Source organism: Microchirus variegatus (assembly GCF_963457635.1).
Source record: "Microchirus variegatus genome assembly, chromosome: 2".
NCBI classification, from domain to species: domain Eukaryota; kingdom Metazoa; phylum Chordata; class Actinopteri; order Pleuronectiformes; family Soleidae; genus Microchirus; species Microchirus variegatus.
Genome location: NC_139803.1, coordinates 10094152 through 10115843, shown reverse-complemented (window position 1 = coordinate 10115843; position 21692 = coordinate 10094152). Strand labels below are relative to the sequence as shown.

Sequence of the window (21692 nt, the reverse complement as noted above, 5' to 3'; positions counted from 1 at the left end):
ACACAACACAAATACCTGTGGGACTCAATTTGTAAACAAAATAATAAAATATGACGTTACATTATGTAAACAGTTAAAAACAATTAGTTCAAGTGTGAGTGGTGGCAGTAAGGACAGTCAAATCAAATGTTTAGTGCATAGTTGTGTTTTTATTTATGAATTAAAGACTATGTGTGAAACCACGTGAAATCCATTAAAAGCAGAAGATGTGATAATATGAGTTAAAACACTGTGTTGGCATGTAATCACTTATTGCTTTTTACTTATTATTTCATTCCACAAGTACAACATCCTCAGTGAAAGTTTGTCATTGTGCAGAAGAGTCATTTTTACGAGGAGCACGTGAAGGCAGCGCTGGTTCAATGGCCCCCGCTGTGACCTCGGCTCAGGTAGACGAGACTGCAGTCTGGTAAACACTATTATGATTCATTCATTAGTGCAAATTAATGCATCTGTATTATTATTATAATAATCATTGCTTTTATTATTATTATTATTATTATAATTATTATTATTATTATTAGTGGTAGTAGTAGTATTGTATTGTTATTATCATGATGATTAATATTATCATAAATACACACAACCAGGGCTAAAAAGTAAATAATACACGCACGTGCGTAATTGCATTTATAAATGTGAAGTACATTCGGGAGTTTGGAAATATGATTATCACACTTTTGGCAACTGTTCCTTATAATAGGAGTTATAAGATAATAGGATATGTATATATATATATATGTGTGTGTGTGTATGAGTGTGTGTATATATATATATATATATATACATATATATATATATTGCCTCTTGTGATTGATGTTGAGAAACGAGTTGCACTTTCAAAAAACTATGTCCACATAAAAAGACACGTTTGCAAAACACGCGCCCGAGCAGACCCACATAACAGACCCACGCACATTTATTACGCACTTTCTCCCACACACCGGCTTCCAAGTGTAAACTTCCCTGTGCGCAACAACAAACAATAACAACGTCATCGACAACAATAACAACAATAACAGCAGCAGCAGCAGCAGTCTGGCTCAGAGCAGAGGCTGCAGCCATTGTTCCTGCAGCATGTGTGCGCGGACATGTGAGGCGGGCGTGCGGAGGCGTGGTTGCTCCGCGACGGCACATGTTCTTCACTGCTGGGCCAGGAGAGGCGACACATGAGGGAGAGGGAGAGGGAGAGGGAGGGAGAGACTATTCCTGGTTACATAACACTGACAAGGTCTGAACGGTGATAGTCAAAGGCCTTAAGCTGTGCTTCCTGAAAATAAATAAATAGATTAGATTGATAAGATTAGGCGACACCACTGGTGCCAAACCTACAGAGCGAGGCCCAGAACTGGCCCACCAGAGGGTCCAATCTGGCCCCGCAGGGTTTAATTTGTTAAAAAGTCACATTATGAATTTCACACTTTTCACAAAGCAAATAAAATATTCATTAAAAAAAAAAAAAAAAAAAGTATTTTTCACCTTTCACCGCAATCGGTCTAGGCAGATGGCCGCATATCTGTCAGAGATTTCTTCCTGTTCCTCTCGATGATGTGGTCTACGCGCAGACAGATAGTAGAAAATGTATGTTGTGATTTGGCGCTATACAAATAAATTGGACAGGAAGTAGCAAACAAAAGAGTAGCATCCTCTCATAAGGCAGGAAGGATAAGGACCAAGATCGTGTTATGTGAAGGCATAAAGAACACACAACACAAACACCAGTGTGTATTAAGACAGTTAAAAATGTGTATTGGATCATTTGTCTTTCAGAATTACATTCATAAACAAAAAAAAGAAAAGAAACGAAACTGTTTAATAGAATAATGTAACTGAAAAACATACTTTTTTTTTTCTCCGTCAACCATTACAAACGTCCTCTTAATTTGAGACGCAGGTCTAAGACGAGGGGGAGTGGGGGGGGGGGGGAGTCGACAGTAGAGGATAAACGAGACAAAAACAAAAAAAAGAGAAAATAACGGAAATGATTTCAGAACAGCATCTGTGGTTCCAAGGCTCTATGAGCAGGGTTTGCTTTTCTTTTTTTTCTTTTATCACGAGTGACTCAGCGTAGCACCGACACGATGTTGGCTGCATTTTCATGTACAGTAATAACAAAGACCCGGGATCTCTGCGCGCCTCGTGATCATCATTTCATGATATTCATAATTATCATCAAAATAATAATAATAAATGGGACGATAACAAAAGACAACCCTCGCAAGTCCACATTGCATTAAAACACAAAATCTAACAACGGACCATGTTCATGATACACACAGATCACTGCTGATCACTGGATCTCTTTTTTGTTGTTGTTGATGAATCCAAATCTCGACACAAACAAATAACAAAACATGTCAACTTTCAAACTTCAGCAAAGGTCAACAATGAGATGGTGATTTTTTTTTTTTTAGCGACAGACACGATTAGATTTAGAGAACTAGCTTTGAATGTTATGAAATGATGATTATTAAAAAAAATTAACTTGTTCTCTCTCAAAGTGCTACAAACTCGGTTTGGTGCTGGTTATTATCGTTGTTTTTTCCCCACCACACACACACACATATACCAAAAATGATTCTCTTCAGGGCTGCAACAATTCATCTACTAAACTGATTTCAGGTTCTTGAATTGTGAGCATGTTCTGCTCCTCGGTGACAGTGAGTTAATCTTTGGTTTGTGTACAAAATGTTGACATTTTATAAACCAAAAACGACGATTAAAAATGAATCGATAATATAAACAGCCCTAATTCTCTCGGATATTGTGATAAATTACTTTTGAGTGTTTTTACATTTCTATCAAACCTAAACAAAACAAAGAGGGAAAAAAAGAAGATAGATCACGCTGCTGAAACGAACGTAAAACTGGTCAATACTGATCAGAAAAGACACCAAACAGTATTATGATTTGATACCGACTGTCAGTTTCTGATGTTTACGGGGACAAGATGAAAGTGTCGACGCCAACAGCTACAATATGAACACGGGCCATCTGAAAGAAAAAGGGTTTCGCTATAATCGCGTTAAGTGCTTCATGAGCCTCTGAAATGACACGGCTGCTGTGAATTCTGCTGATCGACAAAGATCAAGTGTGTCAGAATTAAAACAAAAACAAAAAAACAACTTGTTTAAATAACATATACACCTTGTGCATTAAGGTATTTCCCAATTCCCGTTAATTGTTGTGTTGCATTTGACAGATGTGTGTTCAAGATCACAGTCCGAGAATTGATAGTACGAGTGATTTTGTTTGCATTGCATACAGTTATTATAAAAAAAAGAGGACAGCATGTTTCCGCAACTGTCAAAGTTTTTTTTTTTTCCTATCTCTCTCCGCGTTTTGTTCCTAATGCATGTCGGGCAAGTGTTGTATAAAAACACACGGTTTGGATCGGACTCACCCCATTTTCTCAAAGACAAACAAACGAATAATAATCCACACACACACACTTTACAGAGAAAACACCAGCCACACTTCTTCCTCCCTCACAGACGAACCCCGGGGGGACTTTTTCAGCAGTGGTAAGAGCTATTTTGTGAAGAAGAGCACTTGAAGGAAACGTCATGAAGGAGCTGTATGGCTTCTCATCGCAGCGTCTAACAAAGGGCCGTGCGGGTTTACAGTCCGAAAAAGCAGCGGCGGCGGCAGCAGCTGTTTACAGGCCGTCTGAAGGTGCTACACACGGAGTCCTGATTGTGTCGTTGAGTTGTGCTGATGACTGTGTGAGGTAACCGAGTCCAGTTTGATACAGTGCAGCCAAAGTGGCCGAGGCTTTGTCTGTGCTGGGATTGAAGGAGGTTGTACGGCCACCAGCCGAGGCACTTCCAATCTGCACGGACCAAAGATCTGATCGCTTTTTTTTTTTTTTTTACAGCTGTAAGATATGTCGCCATGGTGTTCATGCCTCTTTGTGTGTCTGTGTGTGTCTGTGTGTGTGTGTTTGTCAGAGACGCGATCACTCTCTAATGCTAGCAGAGTAGGAAAACTGGGGGAAATGTGCTTGATGCGACGTATCCTCACAGTCCAGACTGGTATCTGTAAGAGGAAGAAGAAGAGCACAAATAAGTCAGGTCACATTTATGACACAAAAACACACAAAAACCAGAACGACCTTGAACACTGCTGAGTACTCACACTTGTCTGGAGGAGTAAGTGTGATGGTCTGCGCCGTGAACTCTTCGTCGAAGTACCGGGTGTCTGTCTCTGATGTCACTTGTGGTCTGAAAAGTGGGGTGAGCTGAAGCAGGAGAGGAGAGAGGAGGTCGTTCAGGTGGGAACAAAGTGGATTTTAGGCTGACTTTACACGACAACGCTCCCGGGTGAAACCGACAAAATATTTGATTAGATGTGCCTTTCGTTTAGACGGCGTTGGGGGCACCCTCCAGAGTGGAAATCTTAAAAACGCTCCACCGTCACGTTCCCATCTAAAGGGATGAACACGCAAAAGTGTGCTCTGAGCTGCTCACGCTGGCTATCCAACCGTACCCGTTGACGTCAGATCCATGTGCAGTAACAGCCTAACAACAACAAATGTCGGATTATATCCATCAGTCGGACATTCAAGTTGCCTTAGCTGCTACTTCATGCTACTAGAGAGAATTAGAAGGAAGTTTCAACGCTCCTGGTGTTGTTGTATGGCAGTGCTTCACAGTGCCACCTAGCCACCTGGCATGCACACTACATCAAACGCAACGTTCAGATTGTTGTCGTGTAAAGCTAGCCTAAAAAATGTCCTTGTGAAGGCTGTGTTGTACGTTACATGCATTTACATACTTAAAAACTTGATTAAGTTGGCTAAGCCTCATGGCAGAAATGAAATGGAACTTCCCAGGGTTGAATCCTTGGTTTGTATCCCGTTCAACCAGTCTCAGACGGTGCAAATGGTTGCATCATATCCGTGAAGGCTTTTAGTTGTTGTTATATCAGAGCTGAGGAGTGTCTTGGAACACTTTCCAGAGAACTCAATTAAGTCCTGTTGTTTATCTACTCTGCTAAATGTGAATGGTTGTTTTGTCTCTGTAGGTTTTTGCCTGCCTCTTTCTCCAATCTCATAGGATAACTTATATGAATAAAAGCCTTACGGACACCATATTGTGTCAACCTACAGCAATGACAAAAAGTGCACAAAACTGCTCTGATAACTACACAGAAGCCCTGCAGCACACCAGGCTGAAACTACACTAAGCCTCTGCCAAATGACATCAGTAAACAGTGCCGACAGTGCCACACAACTTACCGCTTTAGTATTACGCAATATAACAATGTGTCCAACAAAATATTATGCCTAATATTCTAATAATTTACTGGCGAGCCAAGACAAGCAATGTGGCGGAGATTAAATTCTAGTAATGGAAGGAGGAAGATGTGCAAGAAATGTGTTTTGTTTTTGAGGTGAGGACAAGAGAAGACATGTTAGTGTCAACAAAACTGCAACTGAACTATTTCAAATGTGACATGCCTCACGCACTGTTTCAGTCTTATCATGTTCTACTTTGGGAGATTATGTTTGAGTCAAGTGTGACACTTAGAGGTAGAGCTTGGAGTAACGGTCAACTTGACACCAGTAAATTCAGGTTCAGCAGCAACAGTTTGTGTTGGGTTTGATGATCATTATTACCGCTTGAAAGCCTCTTTAACACAGAGCATATCGCAGACGACACTTTGTAATCCCGTAATTACATGGCTGTGTGTACTATTGACAAAATCCCAGCTGTTTCTGAAAGCTGAGAAGTTGCACGTCAAAGGCAAAATGTGGTTATTACGGCAATTTCACCCACGCTGTTGCAGGAAGCTGGCAAATCAGCGTCTTTACCATCTGAGAGGAGAGAGTTGGAAAAACGCCTGTATATAGTTTCCATTTTTTGGACATTGACACTCAAATGTTATTTTATACTGTTCAAATGTCGAATTTAACACGTAAAATCTGGTGTTCATGTACAACTACAGTGTTCTTTCAAAATAAAACTGCCAGATATGGAAAAATGGGCAAAAGCCTTTACTCTCAGGATATTTTCTGGCCCTTTTTAAGGTTAAAATAAGCAAAAATGTCCTCTAGCTCCAGAATCTCTTACCTTCTTCTGCACCACATCATGCCAGTTGATGCTGACAAAAAATTTGTGACCCATCACGTCTTTGGCATCACTGGGACCTCCACCTAACCTGTGATTCCAAACAAACATATTGTAAAAATTCAGTCGTTATTGCAAACATAAACACATACTCTGACACACTGGCACACTGACACACACACACCTCTGTTTGGGGTCCTTCTTGAGCAGGCCAGCGAGCAAGGACTTGGCCTCCGGCGACAGGTTCCTGGGAAAGCGGATCTCCTCCATGAGGATGAGCTCAAACAAACGCTCATGGTCCTGGTTGTAGAAAGGCAGGCGTCCACACATCATCTCATACATGACCACACCCAGACCCCACCAGTCCACCGACCGGCCGTAGTCGTTATCTTCTAGGACCTGAGGGAGAAGAGGCGCATTAATGCCAACAAAGGTAGTAAGAAGTAACTGTACAGTTATGCATGCTATTCCTGCTGTATTAATTAACATAAGCTGTGCTTTACAGGATAAGCTTATCATGTGTTCTTTGCAGAGCTATTTCATATACATATACTATAGGTGTTGCAATTTCTCATTGTGTGTTGTTCTTGTGTGATTTTCCGTGTCTTACTTCCGGTGCGAGATATTCAGGGGTTCCACAGAAGGTTTTCATGGTAGCATCTGGAGTGATGCCCTCCTTGCAGAGGCCAAAGTCGGTAATTTTGATGTGGCCGTCTTTGTCCAGCATCAGATTCTCCAGCTGAGACAGAACAAAAATTAAATGCACAGTGATATATCTGACATATATATTACTCAGTAAAAGGTACATGTCTCGAGTTACTGTTCAACTATAGGTTAGGCAACAAATGCATCATGTCACAGTCTGGACATTTAATGAGACACTGAGGCTCCTTACAGATTGACGAACCTCCCATTGACAGTAGTGACCAGCAGCAAATAGAAAGCGTTCAGCTGCCATGTTCCCACTTTAAGCCACTGCTTCGAGTACTAAACGTTGCACGTGATGCGTCATGTCAGCTGACATCGATTCTGCGAGTAACTTGATGATGGGCCTAAATTAAGCTTGGCTGTTGTCGGGTTTGCGTGGCGTCTGCACGCTGCTCTCAGACCTCGTCGAAGATAGTTTGTGACGGTGGAGCGTCCACTCTGTAACAACGTTGTGCATTCAGGCAAGTTTTAACAAGAGTGAGAAGTCTTCTTCTTAGTGGATCTATCAGGGATGGCGTTCTCCCAAATTAATTTTATTTATAAGAATATTATACCTGCTGCACCCTCTTACCAAAATGTTGATTTAATCTAAAATCTGACATCTCGACATATGTTTCTCATGGTGCGACAGAAGATGGATGTGTCAGAGGACACATTGTATTACGATCTCTCATATTGATCTGCGGTCTCTCCCCTCCTGGCCCCCTTGCGCTCTGATGTGCACACACACTCATAAATATTCCTACAACAGTTGCAGAAATGAATCTGCAAACTCGCCTTTATAACAACACCTGTTTCTTCACATATTGTGCACAAAACATCAACAAAATACACTTTCCCGGACTTTATGGTCTAAATCTTATTTCTACTTAGCGCTCACCTTCAGATCGCGGTAAACGACGTCACTTGAATGCAGGTACTCGAGGGCTGACACGATCTCTGCACCGTAGAAGCGTGCCCGGTCTTCTGTGAACACGCGCTCCCTTGACAGGTGGAAGAAGAGCTAGAAGGAAGCAGGAGCAATTCAGGAGTCAAACACACACACACACACACACGCATTATCGCAAATCTGCATGCGCACGACAAGCTGTCGACACCACCAGGTCTTACCTCGCCCCCGTTGGCATATTCCATTACAAAACAGAGGCGATCATGAGTTTGGAAAGCATACTTCAATGTCTGCGGGAAGAAAGCGAAAGAAAATCAGAGGGGTGAGTCAACAACTTCAATCTGTGCCCACATTACACATGTCAGATGAATAACCAAGCTCTCGGTCATAGATATCATCTGGAGCATAGATGCATCATTACATACAAAGGAACACTGCACATAAACACACAAATCAGTCACAGGGTTCATGCATGCCATCATATGGGTAAATGTGTGAATGTCCTCACCGTGAGAAAGGGATGTCGTGTGTTTTGTAACACTCTGCTCTCTGTAACTGTGTGGGCCACCTCGTCCTGCCAACGAAAACACAACCGTTCATGGGTGGATTTTAAAAATGTCAACAGCTCCTGAGATGATAACATTTGGTTTGATGTGCTGCCACTTCATAAAAGTTAGACCAGGTAAAGAGTACATTATCATTATTACATTATTATAGTACAGAATATGTTTTTTTATGAACAACGTGGTGTAGCACAGTGCACCAAAACACATAAATGTGTCACTTAAATCAAATCCCAGGTTAGTACATTGTGTTGAATTTGTTTACATATCTGTCATCCAACAAGAAATCGTTTATCAGTGGTTATCGACCATATTCTGGACATGTAACAGTAAAGCGACCAGTTATGTTTATAGCACTGCGGATACAAACTATTATTCACTTTAGTGTTGTACTTCAGCTTCTCGTGCTTGTGCAGGGGCACCCGTGTTGCCCCTGAAAATATGGAGTGTCACTGTGGGAGCTTGAGCTAAGAATGCAGTCAATAAAAGCCATACTTGTCCACACTGACACACGCGGGGGCACTTTGAACTCACCTTGGCTATTATGACCTCTTTGCGCAGTATTTTCATGGCATAATGTACTCCAGTCGATTTCTCTTTGACAAGAATCACCTTCCCAAATGTCCCCTTGCCGAGCAGCTTCAGGTACTCAAAGTCACTCATATTCTGTACAATACAAAAGGTTGTGACGTGAATTAATTGGGAAAATGTTCATTAAAATCAAAGACTAACATAAAAATCATATTTCAAAGTCGACCTGTGAGAGATTAAAGTGCACTTGGCACATTTACAGATTTGACTCTTCTGTATATCCGACAGCCCTTTATCTACGACAATCACAAACACGATCCTCTCACCACTTTGTTGCGGCTCTTGGACATCGCCACCTCCATCTCTTCCAGGCTGCTTTCGCTGGGAGAGCCGAACACATCCATCGGTTCCTCGTCCTCCTGTTCTCGCATCTTCAGACTATTTGCTACAGATTGTATAGCACGCATCCACTCCTCTCTGTGAGTAAAAAAGACCCAGGAATTGTCAAATCAAGCAGATATACGAGTTGTGGGGAGACTAATATATAATGTCTCCTAATCCTTACCTTTCCTCATTAGTATCCACATGAAAGGTGCGTTCAATAACTGTGGTCCACTGTAGGCAACGGATGACAAACGTGTTGGCCCGGGGTCTTTCTGTCTTCATTAACTGGCATTCTGTAAAAACACATAGTTAAGATGAATGGTTGGAGCTGAAAATCCAGCACAACAAGACATGTTCAGTCTCTGAGTTATAATGTAGCATCTGAAAGACAAACCTGCCACTGAGAAATTGTTGAGCGGTGGTGAAATCTGGTCGTTTAAGTCAGGTTTCTCCTTGTAGCCGATGAAGGAGCCATCACTCTTTAGGATGAAATACCTGGGCCTCCATGTTTTGATATATTCACCTAGATCAGAAAGAGATGTATTGTTCAATCAAGAGGAAAACAACCTGACTGGCATCTGGACTTCATGATTATGTGATGTCCAATGTGACACGACCTTACCTCTTTTGTGAAGCCAGCCCTCTCTGATTAAATTAACTTCATTCATGGTGAGAGCTGTGTTTCAGAGAGGGTGAGGAGCGTGAGGTCGGGGAGGGGAGCTGTGGACTTCTCTTTCGGGCCAGTCGTAGTTTCAGTCACACTTCAGTTCTAAACAGCACCTGCTGAATGAAAGAAGCAGCACGAAAGAAATATGATCATAGTCAAACCTTCCAAAAACAGAAACTGTCTGAATTAGAGTTCAGAGCCAACAGCAGTTACAGGGAGTATATATTCAGTTCACTTCATTTCCAGTCCAATAGTTTCAGGTTTTATGAAGTTAAATTTAACACGACAGCACACAGGGCAGCAACTACGTACCGTTTAAACTCTCAATTACTATTTTTGTATTTGTATTTTTGTTATTTATTACTCACACACTCTGGAAACTGTCCAGAATTTGCTGTACACGTATAACAAACACAGCGGACGACAGTCTGGGTGAGATGCATTTGAAACAGCAGGAGCATCCGGGCAAGGGGGTTGCACTTGGCTTGAGCCATTCGGGAGGCACTCACCCATTCACTCGCTGTGGATTTTCAACCCTGTGCTCTCACATGGCACGAAAATTCCTGGAGAATGTCCGGAGTGACTTTTGCAATATCAGATTTATCCCCTCTGGGCTATCTCTGGAGAATGTCCAGATTTCAGTGCATGACTGAACGCAATAGAGCTGCAATGATTATAATTGATTCCTAAATAAATAACCATATAAGTATTGATAATTGATCAATCAGTTTGAGAGTTTTGTTAACTTTACTTTTGACCATTATGTTGCAAGGCTTTGCCTTTTCTTGATAACCTTGATAGCATCTTTGGTAATTTTGGTGGTGTTTTTTATATTAAAGGTGCCATATGTAAGAATGTGGCCAAAAATTGATTTCAAAACATAAACATAATTTGCGGTCTGCAAAAGATTGTTTTAAATGCAAATATTTGGGCTGTATTGTTGTTGTTGGTGAGTTCAGTTTGTTATATGAACATTAATCCTCAATCTTTGTGACATATTAAGAGGATTTTATGGCCAGTTGTTTTAGATTTATGACATAATGCACCTTTAAATCAAGTACATCATACAATTTTCACACCTAGATTTGAGGTAAAGGTGAAAATCAATAAAAGTTATTATTTTTCTAACCCCAATAATGGGTCAACCCAAAAGCAATGCACACAGCAATAATACAAGAAATGTACATGCACTGAACTCAAAACCTGACTTTTAAATACATAAAACAATAACAATAAATCAAAGTGTAATCACAATATTGGACATTTAATCGGCCTGCCCTGATATTGACCTCTTAACATTTTTAGTTGAGATGAACGTTAACTACAGGTGATTTATTTCTCTTCTGGCTGAAGTCCACTCATATGGACAACACATTTCTCCCCACCTAAACTATTCATACGCATCACACTGTAACGCTGTTTATCTGCTAAGTTTAACCACACATGTGAGAAATAAGTCACTCGTTCATACGCACGCCTCACATTTCGCTTTGGGCGCACATGAAACGCTTCGGAAAGCGGTGAAGAATTTAACATTCGGATCGCGGCGGCTCATGTTGCTGCTGTACACTAATAAACATGTCCAACAGCAACAGCGTGAGTCTTTTAGCCACATTTTGAGTCGTTGCTGAAGTGAATTGGACGCAGGAGTGAGCAGGAAAACGACAAGTACACACAGTACTGCATTTCTATATGGTTCGTTTCCAGGAAGCGTGTACTTTTACCCAGAATTTCGTGTGAGAGCTGTCCATCGGGCAGAGAAAGCTAGTGGGGGAGAAGGACTAAATATACAACTAATAATTACATTAAAGTAGCACACACGTGTGTATAATACGTTAGTAAGATGTAAATAAAGCACAAAGTTATGAGTTCTTGTAGTCAAATAACAGCGGGTACCACGCGAATCACTGTATTTAGCTGACTTGTTGTAGCTAATCTCGCTGTTAGCACAGGGCTGTCGTTTAAAGTTACTCAGCAGCGCTAACGAAGAGAACACTCAGCGCTAGCTGACTGCTACCAGTGATAAGTTAACTTTCAACCAGCAACTCACAGGAAACCCCGCTAGTAACAGTACATGCAGTTAGATAAGAGCCCCACTTTTTTCCATATTAACCTCCAAAACAAGCGTAAACAATGATTTCTGAAACTAAAAGACGCACCAAGTCCCAACTAACTTTGCTAAATAAAGCTTAATATCACGTTAGGTGAGTGCTTTTACGGCTAAAAGACACCGATGTTCTCCATTTAATACTATTATAAACACTATTATAAGTTTACTAACGACGGCAGGGAGCTGGAAATAGTTGTTTATTATTTGTAATCGTCTTACATTAGCGATCATATGGCTTCTTGGAGGTTACTCATGTAGCCTCGCTAATAGCAAGGTAGTCAAAGAACTATTGTTACTTCACTAGGACTCACAGTCCCTGCAGTTAACCACGTAATCCGACACAGTTTACACTTAATGATGTAAAAACAACATTTAACACACATTTCACTGACTTTATCCCACGTTGTTGCCGTTTCAGGGTAGTTTTGACAGGCTAGATCCAGAGCGGGCCATCCACCCAGGAAAACACCATGGACTCTCTTCTTCTTCGCATCAGCTCGAAGGTCGAAGTTCTCAGAATGGGCGCCACCGCCATCCGGTGGTAACACGCCGCAAGTGCAGTTTCAAACAGGAAAACACAAACCGATAGTTTCAGCTTCTTTGGCATCAGTTAAAAAATAAATAAATAAATAAATAATAATAATAAAATAATAATAATTTGTTGTATGTACTCACTTAGATATGGTTCTCTTCTGCTAGGTTTTATACTGTATGATATTGTGTGTGATAAATAAGACTTTTCCTGTTTCCTGTCTTATACATTTATGATTGTCTTGGGTTTACTTTGTATTGTACAGGATAGGCAAAAAAAAAAAAAAAAAAAAAAATCATAAGGCAGAAACATGGACACTCAGGGACACACCTAAGTGTCTCTAATCATCCTACCACCAGAAACAAAACAATGAGAATGTTTTACACTAGCTAAATATGTTGATTATTGATGAATAGCTGTCTAGTCTGTTGGTCAATTTTATTAGATAATGTTTTATTACAGATATATTATTAAAAATCTTTTCAAAAAGGCATCATCATACTATAGTTTGTCCAGCAGAGGGCACTCTGACTCCATTGTCTGCACTGTCTGCAGCTCATATACAGTATAACTGAGCCACACAAAGAAAAAGGAAGTGAACAAACCAAATCAAGCAAATGTGTGCAAACCAAGGGAAAAGCAAGCATCATTTACAGTGGACAGTGGGAGTGGATTTTAGGATTATAAATATAGAGGGGATGGTGGAGTCTGAGGACTGTAGGAATGCAAACTTACAGGAAGTTAGAATATTAAAGAAAATTGTTTCAGACATTATAATAATAATAAAAACAATTATTAGACATTTAAGACATTGAAAGGCAACACACTTCTGTATTTATTATCTTTAAAAAATGGTTGAAAACCTTTATTGGAAGAAAAAAACATCATCAAATTTCTTGCTTGAAACTTTACCATGGGGAAATATGAAGAAGTCAAACACAGGGATGACTCTCCTGAGATTGCATAACATATAACAAAATATATAACTTATATGGGCTACTAATGTGAGAGTACCTTGACTTTGCATCATAATAACTTCACATAACATTCTTTATTTTCCTGAGTCGTTCCTCGGTCGTTCAGGAGTCTCCAGCTGTGAGGTTTGCACTCTGCAGCTCCTTGACCAGTGCTGGAAGACAACAAAAAGTGTCACGCATGTCACAGTATGAGCTGTTTCGGATTCTGTTACGTGACGGTACAGAGTCGAGCTCACCTGTAATAATCTCCTCCTTCACTTTCTGAAGTTCTTTCTTCACTTCTTCAAGAATTTGCTACGGACACATGAGAAATCAACATTAAGACAAATCCTCCTTCACTAAAGCTCTATATGTGCTGCTGTTTGACCAGATACAGAGAAAAAGTCAAAGCCTGTAAAAGTGCTGTATTTAAATGAGTTGCATGAAATTAAAACAGAAAGAGGAACCAACCTGTTTGAATTGCTCCATGTCAAGTTCACTTCCTGCTCCCTCTGAGTTCTTGTTCAACACCTTCATCCTAAAACAGAATCACAATAATCATGATTAGCCATGAACACACGTCATGAGAACCATGAGAGCGAGAAGGACAGAGTTTATTATAGAAACTGTGAGGAGGAGTCGAGGCGTGATTGATGTTGGATCATCTCCGTCTCCCCCTGTCCCAACAAACACTGGTGTTTCAGTAAGAGCAACCACTTCCTCACGTCTTTACTGAGCTATTTGAGTTAAGTTCCTGTGGCCAGTGTAATTTTTACTGCCTACTAAATGTCTACTTCTGCTTATTTGGACTCATGTTTAACATATTAACCGGGTCTAAGCACGTACAGTCAGAACACTCCAATCTCCCACACATCATGGGCTAATTTTACAGTAAATCACATTATTTTAGTGTTTAAATAACACTTTAATAGTCTGCTTTTTGTGTTTGAAGATGGGAGAATAGAGTGAAAGAGTGATAATGAGGTACAGTGGACTGGTACCTGGGCATTGTGTTAGTGGTGGCATTACATGGAGGAGGAGTGGAGGCAATGGGAGATGGATTAGAGTCCCTTTTGTTGTTGCTTGAAGATTTAGGTCTGTTTCAAAAAAATAAAAAAAATGTCATGAAATAATAGAAAAATGCATGAAACATTTTCACCCCTTTTTTGGGGGGGGGGGGGGGGGATATGATCCCAGTAAAAGCTTGATGCATCCATCTCTTACCTTGGCATGGTGGCACATTTTTCCCTGGGTTTGTCATTGATTTCTGTAAAAATATGATTCTTTGTTTTATGTTGTACACAAAGCAGATGGTAAAAGCCCATTTAATTGGCCTTTTTCTGCTTAACGGGTGGAAGTTACTCACCTCTTAGTCCTGAGGGTTTTGTTGGCGAGCCGTCAACCTCTCCCTGTATTTATCACAGACATACCTGTGTTATCCTCCAGTCACATCATCAGTTGTATGTGTCATTCTAACTCATAATACAGAATAAAACAAGGATGGAAATCCAGCAGTCGTGATATTGGCAGGAGGAGACTTACAGTGCGAGGTTCTTCCTTCTTTGCAGCAGGACTGTCAGACGCTTTCCTCCTGTTTAACATCACTGAGTCATTCAGACATATTCAATCACCACAGATATAGAGTATATATATGTATATATATATTTATATAAGTTACCTCCGAGCAAGGATGGCACTCATTTCTCCCATTAGATTACCACCTCCACCTCCACCTCCACTCGATGCAGGTGCTGGTTTGGGGGCTTCGTTCTCATTCTTAATACACAAAAACACCTCCAGTCATATCAGGCCATGAGATAAAAACGGTCAAAGGTCAAAGGTCAATGGTCAAAGCTACATGAGGCACAACAACCTCCCTCTGTTGAGATCATCATCACCATCTTTAGGAAAAGTTCCCTATTCTCTAATGCAGAAAAAAAACACACAACTAACCTTTGCCTTCCGCAGTTTGGTCCCGGCCAGAGCTGCAGCGAGATCGTTTCCCCCCATACTGCCCCCTGCAGGGGCCGGGGGTGGTGCAGGTGGGACTGAGCCCCCGCTCATAGGAGGTGGTGGTGGTGGTGGCGGTGGCGCAGGTGGGCAAGGTCCACCTGAAGGTGGAGGGGGTGCTGGTGGGGCAGGAGGTGCGGGGGGTGCTGGAGGAGCGGAGGGAGATGGAGGTGGAGTTGGAGGAGGTGGGGGAGCTGCAGCAGAGGCCTGCTTCTCTCGCTCCAGACGCTCCTTCTCCCGCTGCTGCTGCTGCTGCTGCTGCTGCTGCTCCTCCTGCCTCTTTTGCTCTAGTCTGACCAGAGATATACATATAATTCACAGTGAGTTAAATCTGTGATATCTTACATTTTTAATTAATTGACTCAAAAAAAATGCATGCACACATGCGGAGAACGTGCAAACTCCACACACAAAGGCCCTGAGTCAAACCAGGATTTGAATCCATTAAGAGATTTAACTATCTCTTAATCACTGTAAATTGTGCCTACACCACATTGTGCCACTAAAACACATTGGACAGATGCAACAATCTGAGATGAATCAAAAATAAACAGTACCTTGTCTGTTGTTCCAGCTCCTGTGCAGAGGGTCCACCTGGAGCTGGACCTGCATAAAACAGAAGAAAAACTGAAAGCTGGACTGAAAAAGCTTTTACTTTACAGTCTCAGCTTGTCTTTGTCAGCGATATTACAAAATAGCCTGTAGGTAATTTAAGAACAAAGAAAGATTATAATTTTCTACAGTATAATAATTAAAGTATGACTAAGCACAGGAAGCGTTTTCACTCTGTGTTCTCTCATCATCGTCGTTTACCTGCTGCAGCATTGAGAGCCTCTAGTGCGTGCAACATGGAGGCCGCAAAGGAAGCGGCGTCCTCTTTGCTGCCGAAGTTCATGCCCCACACCTGCTTGTGATCGCGCCACTGGTGGAAGTTTGGCGTGGCCTGGTTGTACTTCATCCCTCTGATAATGGGGCAGTTGATCACCACCTATAGCATGAGCAGGAATTAGATTGTTCAGGTCTCGATGTATAAATAAGACAGTTTTCAATTTCAAAAAAGTACAGATCAATTTGTTTATGTGTGTTGCCCTTTTAGGACATTTTCTGGCATAAACACTGACCTTGTCAGGACCAGTAATCCTTATGGAGACCTAAACCTGGTCCGAATGAGGCAGAATCTCCTAATTTCAGACTTAGTGTTCTTAGGTTAAGGTTAGTGTGTCTGTGCATGTGTACCTGCTGGTCAGCCTGAAGTTTTCGGCCCACCACTCTGAAAGTGTTGGCTGCAGGATTGTGATAAATCTGGACTCGGCTGAAGGAGGGGTTGTCCGACCCCACTGGCATCCAGCGCTTGGTGGCATCGTCGTACATCATGACTGTAGCTCTCACCTGACAGATACTGGACTCGCTGTTGAAGGAAGAAGAAGAAGAAGAAGCTGTTAAAATGTGACCTGATGCAGATGGTTCAGATGTATAAAGAGAAAATGAATGTGCACTTCTGAAGAACACACTTTCTCCTGGTGTCTGTGCAGGTGTTGCATGAGCGTTGCATATACGTTGCATGCAACACGTGAATGGGGGCTGAATGAAAAGCACTTTTTACCACTCTCTGAAATTAACATATTTTGCCCATCGCTTCCTCAGGTTCACTCAGGTTTAAACTGTATGTTTACGCCCATATATATATTCTGTGCAGTTTAAATTCTCTGGTAGCAGAACATGCACAATCTATATGCGATCAGGTAAGTCTGGGTTTTACAGGACAGCGGAAAGAAGAAGTAAACACTTCAGAACACATTTATTTATTTATTTATACACCACGGGTATTTTCAGTTTGGTGGTTGTTGCAAAGTCTGTAGCCTGTGGGAAATCTTGACTTCCTGCTGAAACGTGTCAACCACTTCCTGTGCTCAGTGCAGTGCTTCCTTATATGGACTTCATTATTTCACCTGTCAATAATACGTGGCGATATTTTTGATACTGAGCCTTTAAGAGCTTGTTTTTTCGGCTTTGTGTTCGTGCGAGAGACACAAACCACGTGTGAACAACGGCCACACACACACACACACACACACACACACACAGCAGGAAATCCAGTCAGAGCAGAAGAGCGGACGTCAAGTGCAGACTAGATAGGAAGCAGCACACTTGTGCGTGCTTTTAAATGTTTTCATTTATCCATAAATCATAATAACACGTGTTTTCAATTGATACATGATAAAAAAATCTTTTTTCTGTAATAACCATGTATAATAACAACTTTAAAAAGCACTCACCCCATTTTCCACCTGTGCTCAGACTCCAGACGCTCAATTGATCTTCGACAGTTCTTCTTCTTCTCATCAACCTCAACGCTCTCCAAAGTGGACGTGTATTGTCTACTGAATCACGCCCGCTGTCATCTGTGCCTGTGCACCTCCATTCCCCACACTCATCACATTGTTTGACACCAACCACTTGCACTTCTGCCTTTATATTCTCATTTCCTAGACAGTTTTTTTTCTCTCTTCCTGTTCTCGTTGCCTCGTTGCGTGCTCTTGCTTGACACTGCCCCCAATTTCCGTCTTGCTTGTGGTATAGAACTGATTTTCTGTATGTCTGCCTGCTTGTCTTCACTGTGTGTGTGAGTGTGTGTGCAGATTAAGAGCTGGAACCTCCACATACAGCATATCTCATGCAGCAGAAGAAGTTGCACACTGTAGTTTTAATGTTTCATGTTCTGTGTTATTAGTTGTGTCAATGCTGATATGAATGTGTTAGAATGGACACGTTCAGCAGCAGGTGAAGAAGTAGGTTTATTCCTTGTCATCTTACTTTCTAGATACATGTGGAATAGTGCGTGTATTTGCATTATTATTATTATGCCTGTTGACTGTGCTCTGTGTGTCTGACAGAGAGAGAGAAACTGTCTGTCACCTCGTCCACCCTCTCAATAGTCATCTGTATTGTTGTCCGTTTCCTCTTGTAGCTCGCGGTGACACTGCAGTTCCTCATTCTGATGATGTGATTAGAGATTATCAGTGACAGCTGCTGGTATTTATTTATTTATTTGTTTGTTTATTCAGCATCAATGATTCCTGTAACTGAATAATGTGCTTTTTTTTTTTACTTGTGCCTGTTTGGATGTGGGTCAAAAGGAAAGAATAACAGGGCCCAAGTAGCATCCTGTTATTGTCTGATTAGATTAGATTACAATAGATTAGATTAGATTTTACTTTGTTGATCCCACACAGTGGGGAAATACACTTGTGAGCTGACAGTACAACACTATGATGTAAAATAAGCAATATGAAATACAAACAGGGATGGAAAAGCTTTCATAGATATCAAAAAGGTACTAAAATACACACATTTACATGTTTACATATGTTACACACCTTCATTATATCCACAGATCAATGCTTTTTGACGTCAAGACACTAAAGTTTCCATTCCCACTGAGTGTGTGTGTGACCAATTAAAGACACACTATCATCCAGAATAGAGAAGCGAGAACCACCTACTTTCAGGTTAAGAGATGACTTGTGCCACAGCTACCCACGTGTTATTTCAACTTTTGAACAGGGAAGCAACAAAAAATACTTCTTAATACTTAAAAAAATATTTGACACATAAGTAATAAGTAAGTAAGTAAAGTTATTTATATGGCACCTTTCACAGATATGGAATCACAAAGTGCTTCATAGGACGATACAAGTAAAATACATAAAATACTGAGAGTTTCATAAATAAAACAATAAGAGCCATAGTCTAACTAAAAGCCTGATAAGGCGTCAACAGTGTGTGGTGTCTGCTTCTGCTTCAAAGTGAGCGATCACCTCACATCTTAAAATGGCTCTTTGGAACCGCAAGTAACATCTGACCTGCTGACCTCAGACTGCAGGGCCGGTGCTGTGAAGCTGCAGCAGCTCAGAGACGTGAGGAGGAGTTTGACCGTAAAAAATGGATTCTCAAATTCACTAGTATTCACCAGTGAAGCGAGGCTATAACAGGCTATGATATACGCATAGTTTTGTGTGTTTCAGTTCTTATTTAAACAGGTAAAAAGACTGTTACAATAGTCCAGACTTGTGGATATAACAGCATGTATTATCATCTCCAAATATAGCAAAGCATGCATTGAGATCCTCTGTCACAGTTTTTTTTTTTTCAGTAAATGGCTTCAACCAGTAGGGGTCCTTCTCTGATCACACTTATGAGAGGAAGATGCTTTTGAGATCTGAACTGAACACTCAAATACAGGCCAGTGTGTGTGTGTGTGTGATTGCATAGAACAAACTTTGTGGAATTCATTCACAGGCTAAAGACTAAAGAGTGGAGCCCACTGTTTAACTTCCACTGTGTACACACACAGAGTGTTTGAACAGCATTGTTTCTTTCAGCAGACTCGGAGAGGACCGAGGCTTATAGGCAAACACATGTATCGTCCACCTGGGATAAGTACAGTAAACATTTGTGAATAAGTGGTGGAAAATGAATTCTTAGTTTAAAGGATACAATCTTCAATTGCAACGTAAAGCCTAAGGCTTTAGGCTCCAATACAAACAAACAAACAAATAGAAACTTACATATCTGACATTCATGTGACGTCTCTTTCTATGAAATTAAGATCAAATCCACAACTTCTATGCACATAAAGCCTGTGAAGGGCCACGTTTTGTCTCTGACAGAGTGAAGCTCGAGCTTCTTACCATTTCATTTCCATGCTGCAGCACTGGAGGCTGCAGCTTTGCATACAGTTAGAGCGCAGCTTTCCAAACAGCAACAGCACACGGTACAGTCAGCAGGCTGCCGAGAAAACGCTAGCATCATTTCGGCACCATGTCACCTTGCACTCGCTTTGTCATTCCTGATCAAAAGGGGAGCGTTTAATAACTCCATTTCAATAATATCAAGTTATAGTGAGTTATTTTCTTTTGTAATATATTCATTTTGCATCATAAAAAAGTTTTTTATAACTTTATATCAGTCCAGATCAACACAGACACTTTTATTTTGAAATTCTGCAAAAAAAAGCTCCTGAACAGTTGATTTTCCCAAAAAAGTAAAAAAAAATATTCACTCGTTCGGCCCCCAATGGCCAGACTAGATGCTCATTGGACACTGGGTCATCTGAGATTGAGACCCCTGCTCTATATAGTACTTTTAGTACTCAAAATGAGTAAAAACTACATTTTTTAAAATCAGATTGCCTATAGGTTGTGCTGAAAATAAGGATATAAGACACTCTATATTGCACATTCGAATAGCCTCTGTATATACTGTACATTTAACAAAGTAATGGAAAAAAGCAGCTTTAGTTTCACTATTATTTAGCACCTTAAATATCGTTCCCACACATTTTATTCCATGCTCTCATCCAGTGGACAACTATGTGTGTGTTGCTGTTCCATTTTCACATAACACACCTTTACCGTGTGCCGTATATAAATGCATAGGCAGTAATATACAGTGTGCACGGGCTGTTGTGTGATTATAGTGCTCGACAGTTTGCACAACATTATTCACCTGACGTTCTTGGAGTGACCTCTATTGATATTTGCATGACGAGCTTTAGTCCCCGGCCACATTTGTATTTGCTATGCAGAGTCCAGTGAAATAAGGTGGAGTACGCATTCAGTTGATTTTCCTCTTTAGCATACACTGTCAATTCAAACAATTAGATAAAGCCCGAGCAGTTCACTTGTCATTGTTCACGTGCATTCACATAAAAATCATACATTCATTCCCTCGATTCATCCATTCATCGTCTGTTTCTGTTTTCGGCAGTGCACTGGGAACACGGGGATAGAAAGTGCCATCGTGGATGTGGAATTATGTAAACACCTTTGTCAATAACACACAACAAATGTTTGACATCTTTTCAGCGCGTGTGAATGGCTGAGTAATCCCACCATACAATCGCAGCAGGAGGGAGGGTGTGGGGGGGAGAGGGTGGCGAGGACGAGAAAGGGCCTGATTTACCTAGCAGTTAAAGCTGTGGCTCCTCTGTGCTCACTCCTGTTACTCAGACCGTGCCCTTTGTCTGGGGCCAGGGTTTGGTCTGGGGCCAAACTTTGCATGTCAAGGGCCACTTGAATGTGATTCTCCCCGGATTCTCACTACCTGACATGCAAAACCGGCGGGGGACCAGTTAAAACGGCGCACGCGCACAGTCAACACAGGTGTGCTCCAGTCAAAACACTGACTGACCCTCCCCTCCCTACTACATAGCTCTAAGAATTTCCCACTGATGATGAAGTAGATCAGCAGAAGTTAAGAACCAGAAAGG

At 41.2% G+C, this 21692-nt stretch overlaps 2 protein-coding genes across 3 annotated transcripts; both read right to left on the bottom strand.

Annotated features, from left to right (window-relative positions):
- Positions 1-1733: 1733 nt before the first annotated feature.
- LOC310924258 (RAC-beta serine/threonine-protein kinase-like) lies at positions 1734-12393 on the bottom strand. Of its 2 annotated transcripts, none has more exons than XM_083885926.1 (14): positions 12316-12393; positions 9769-9929; positions 9541-9669; positions 9328-9439; positions 9089-9239; positions 8766-8897; positions 8177-8242; positions 7890-7958; positions 7660-7782; positions 6682-6810; positions 6256-6470; positions 6075-6162; positions 4138-4240; positions 1734-4038 (listed from the first exon to the last, which is right to left on the bottom strand). In XM_083885926.1, exons 2-14 carry the CDS (start codon positions 9812-9814, stop codon positions 3959-3961), a joined length of 1443 nt encoding a protein of 480 aa, XP_083742052.1. In that variant the 5' UTR covers positions 9815-9929; positions 12316-12393; the 3' UTR covers positions 1734-3958. The 2 variants fall into 2 exon arrangements, with proteins under 2 accessions (XP_083742052.1, XP_083742051.1); XM_083885925.1 differs by having other exon boundaries at positions 12305-12384.
- A 984-nt stretch (positions 12394-13377) lies between these two features.
- LOC310924248 (uncharacterized protein) lies at positions 13378-17792 on the bottom strand. Its single transcript, XM_083885910.1, has 13 exons — positions 17698-17792; positions 16658-16829; positions 16235-16409; positions 15979-16027; positions 15365-15713; positions 15090-15187; positions 14954-15002; positions 14778-14820; positions 14636-14678; positions 14413-14508; positions 13883-13949; positions 13669-13726; positions 13378-13584 (listed from the first exon to the last, which is right to left on the bottom strand). Exons 1-13 carry the CDS (start codon positions 17700-17702, stop codon positions 13535-13537), a joined length of 1254 nt encoding a protein of 417 aa, XP_083742036.1. The 5' UTR covers positions 17703-17792; the 3' UTR covers positions 13378-13534.
- Between the last annotated feature and the right edge of the window lie 3900 nt (positions 17793-21692).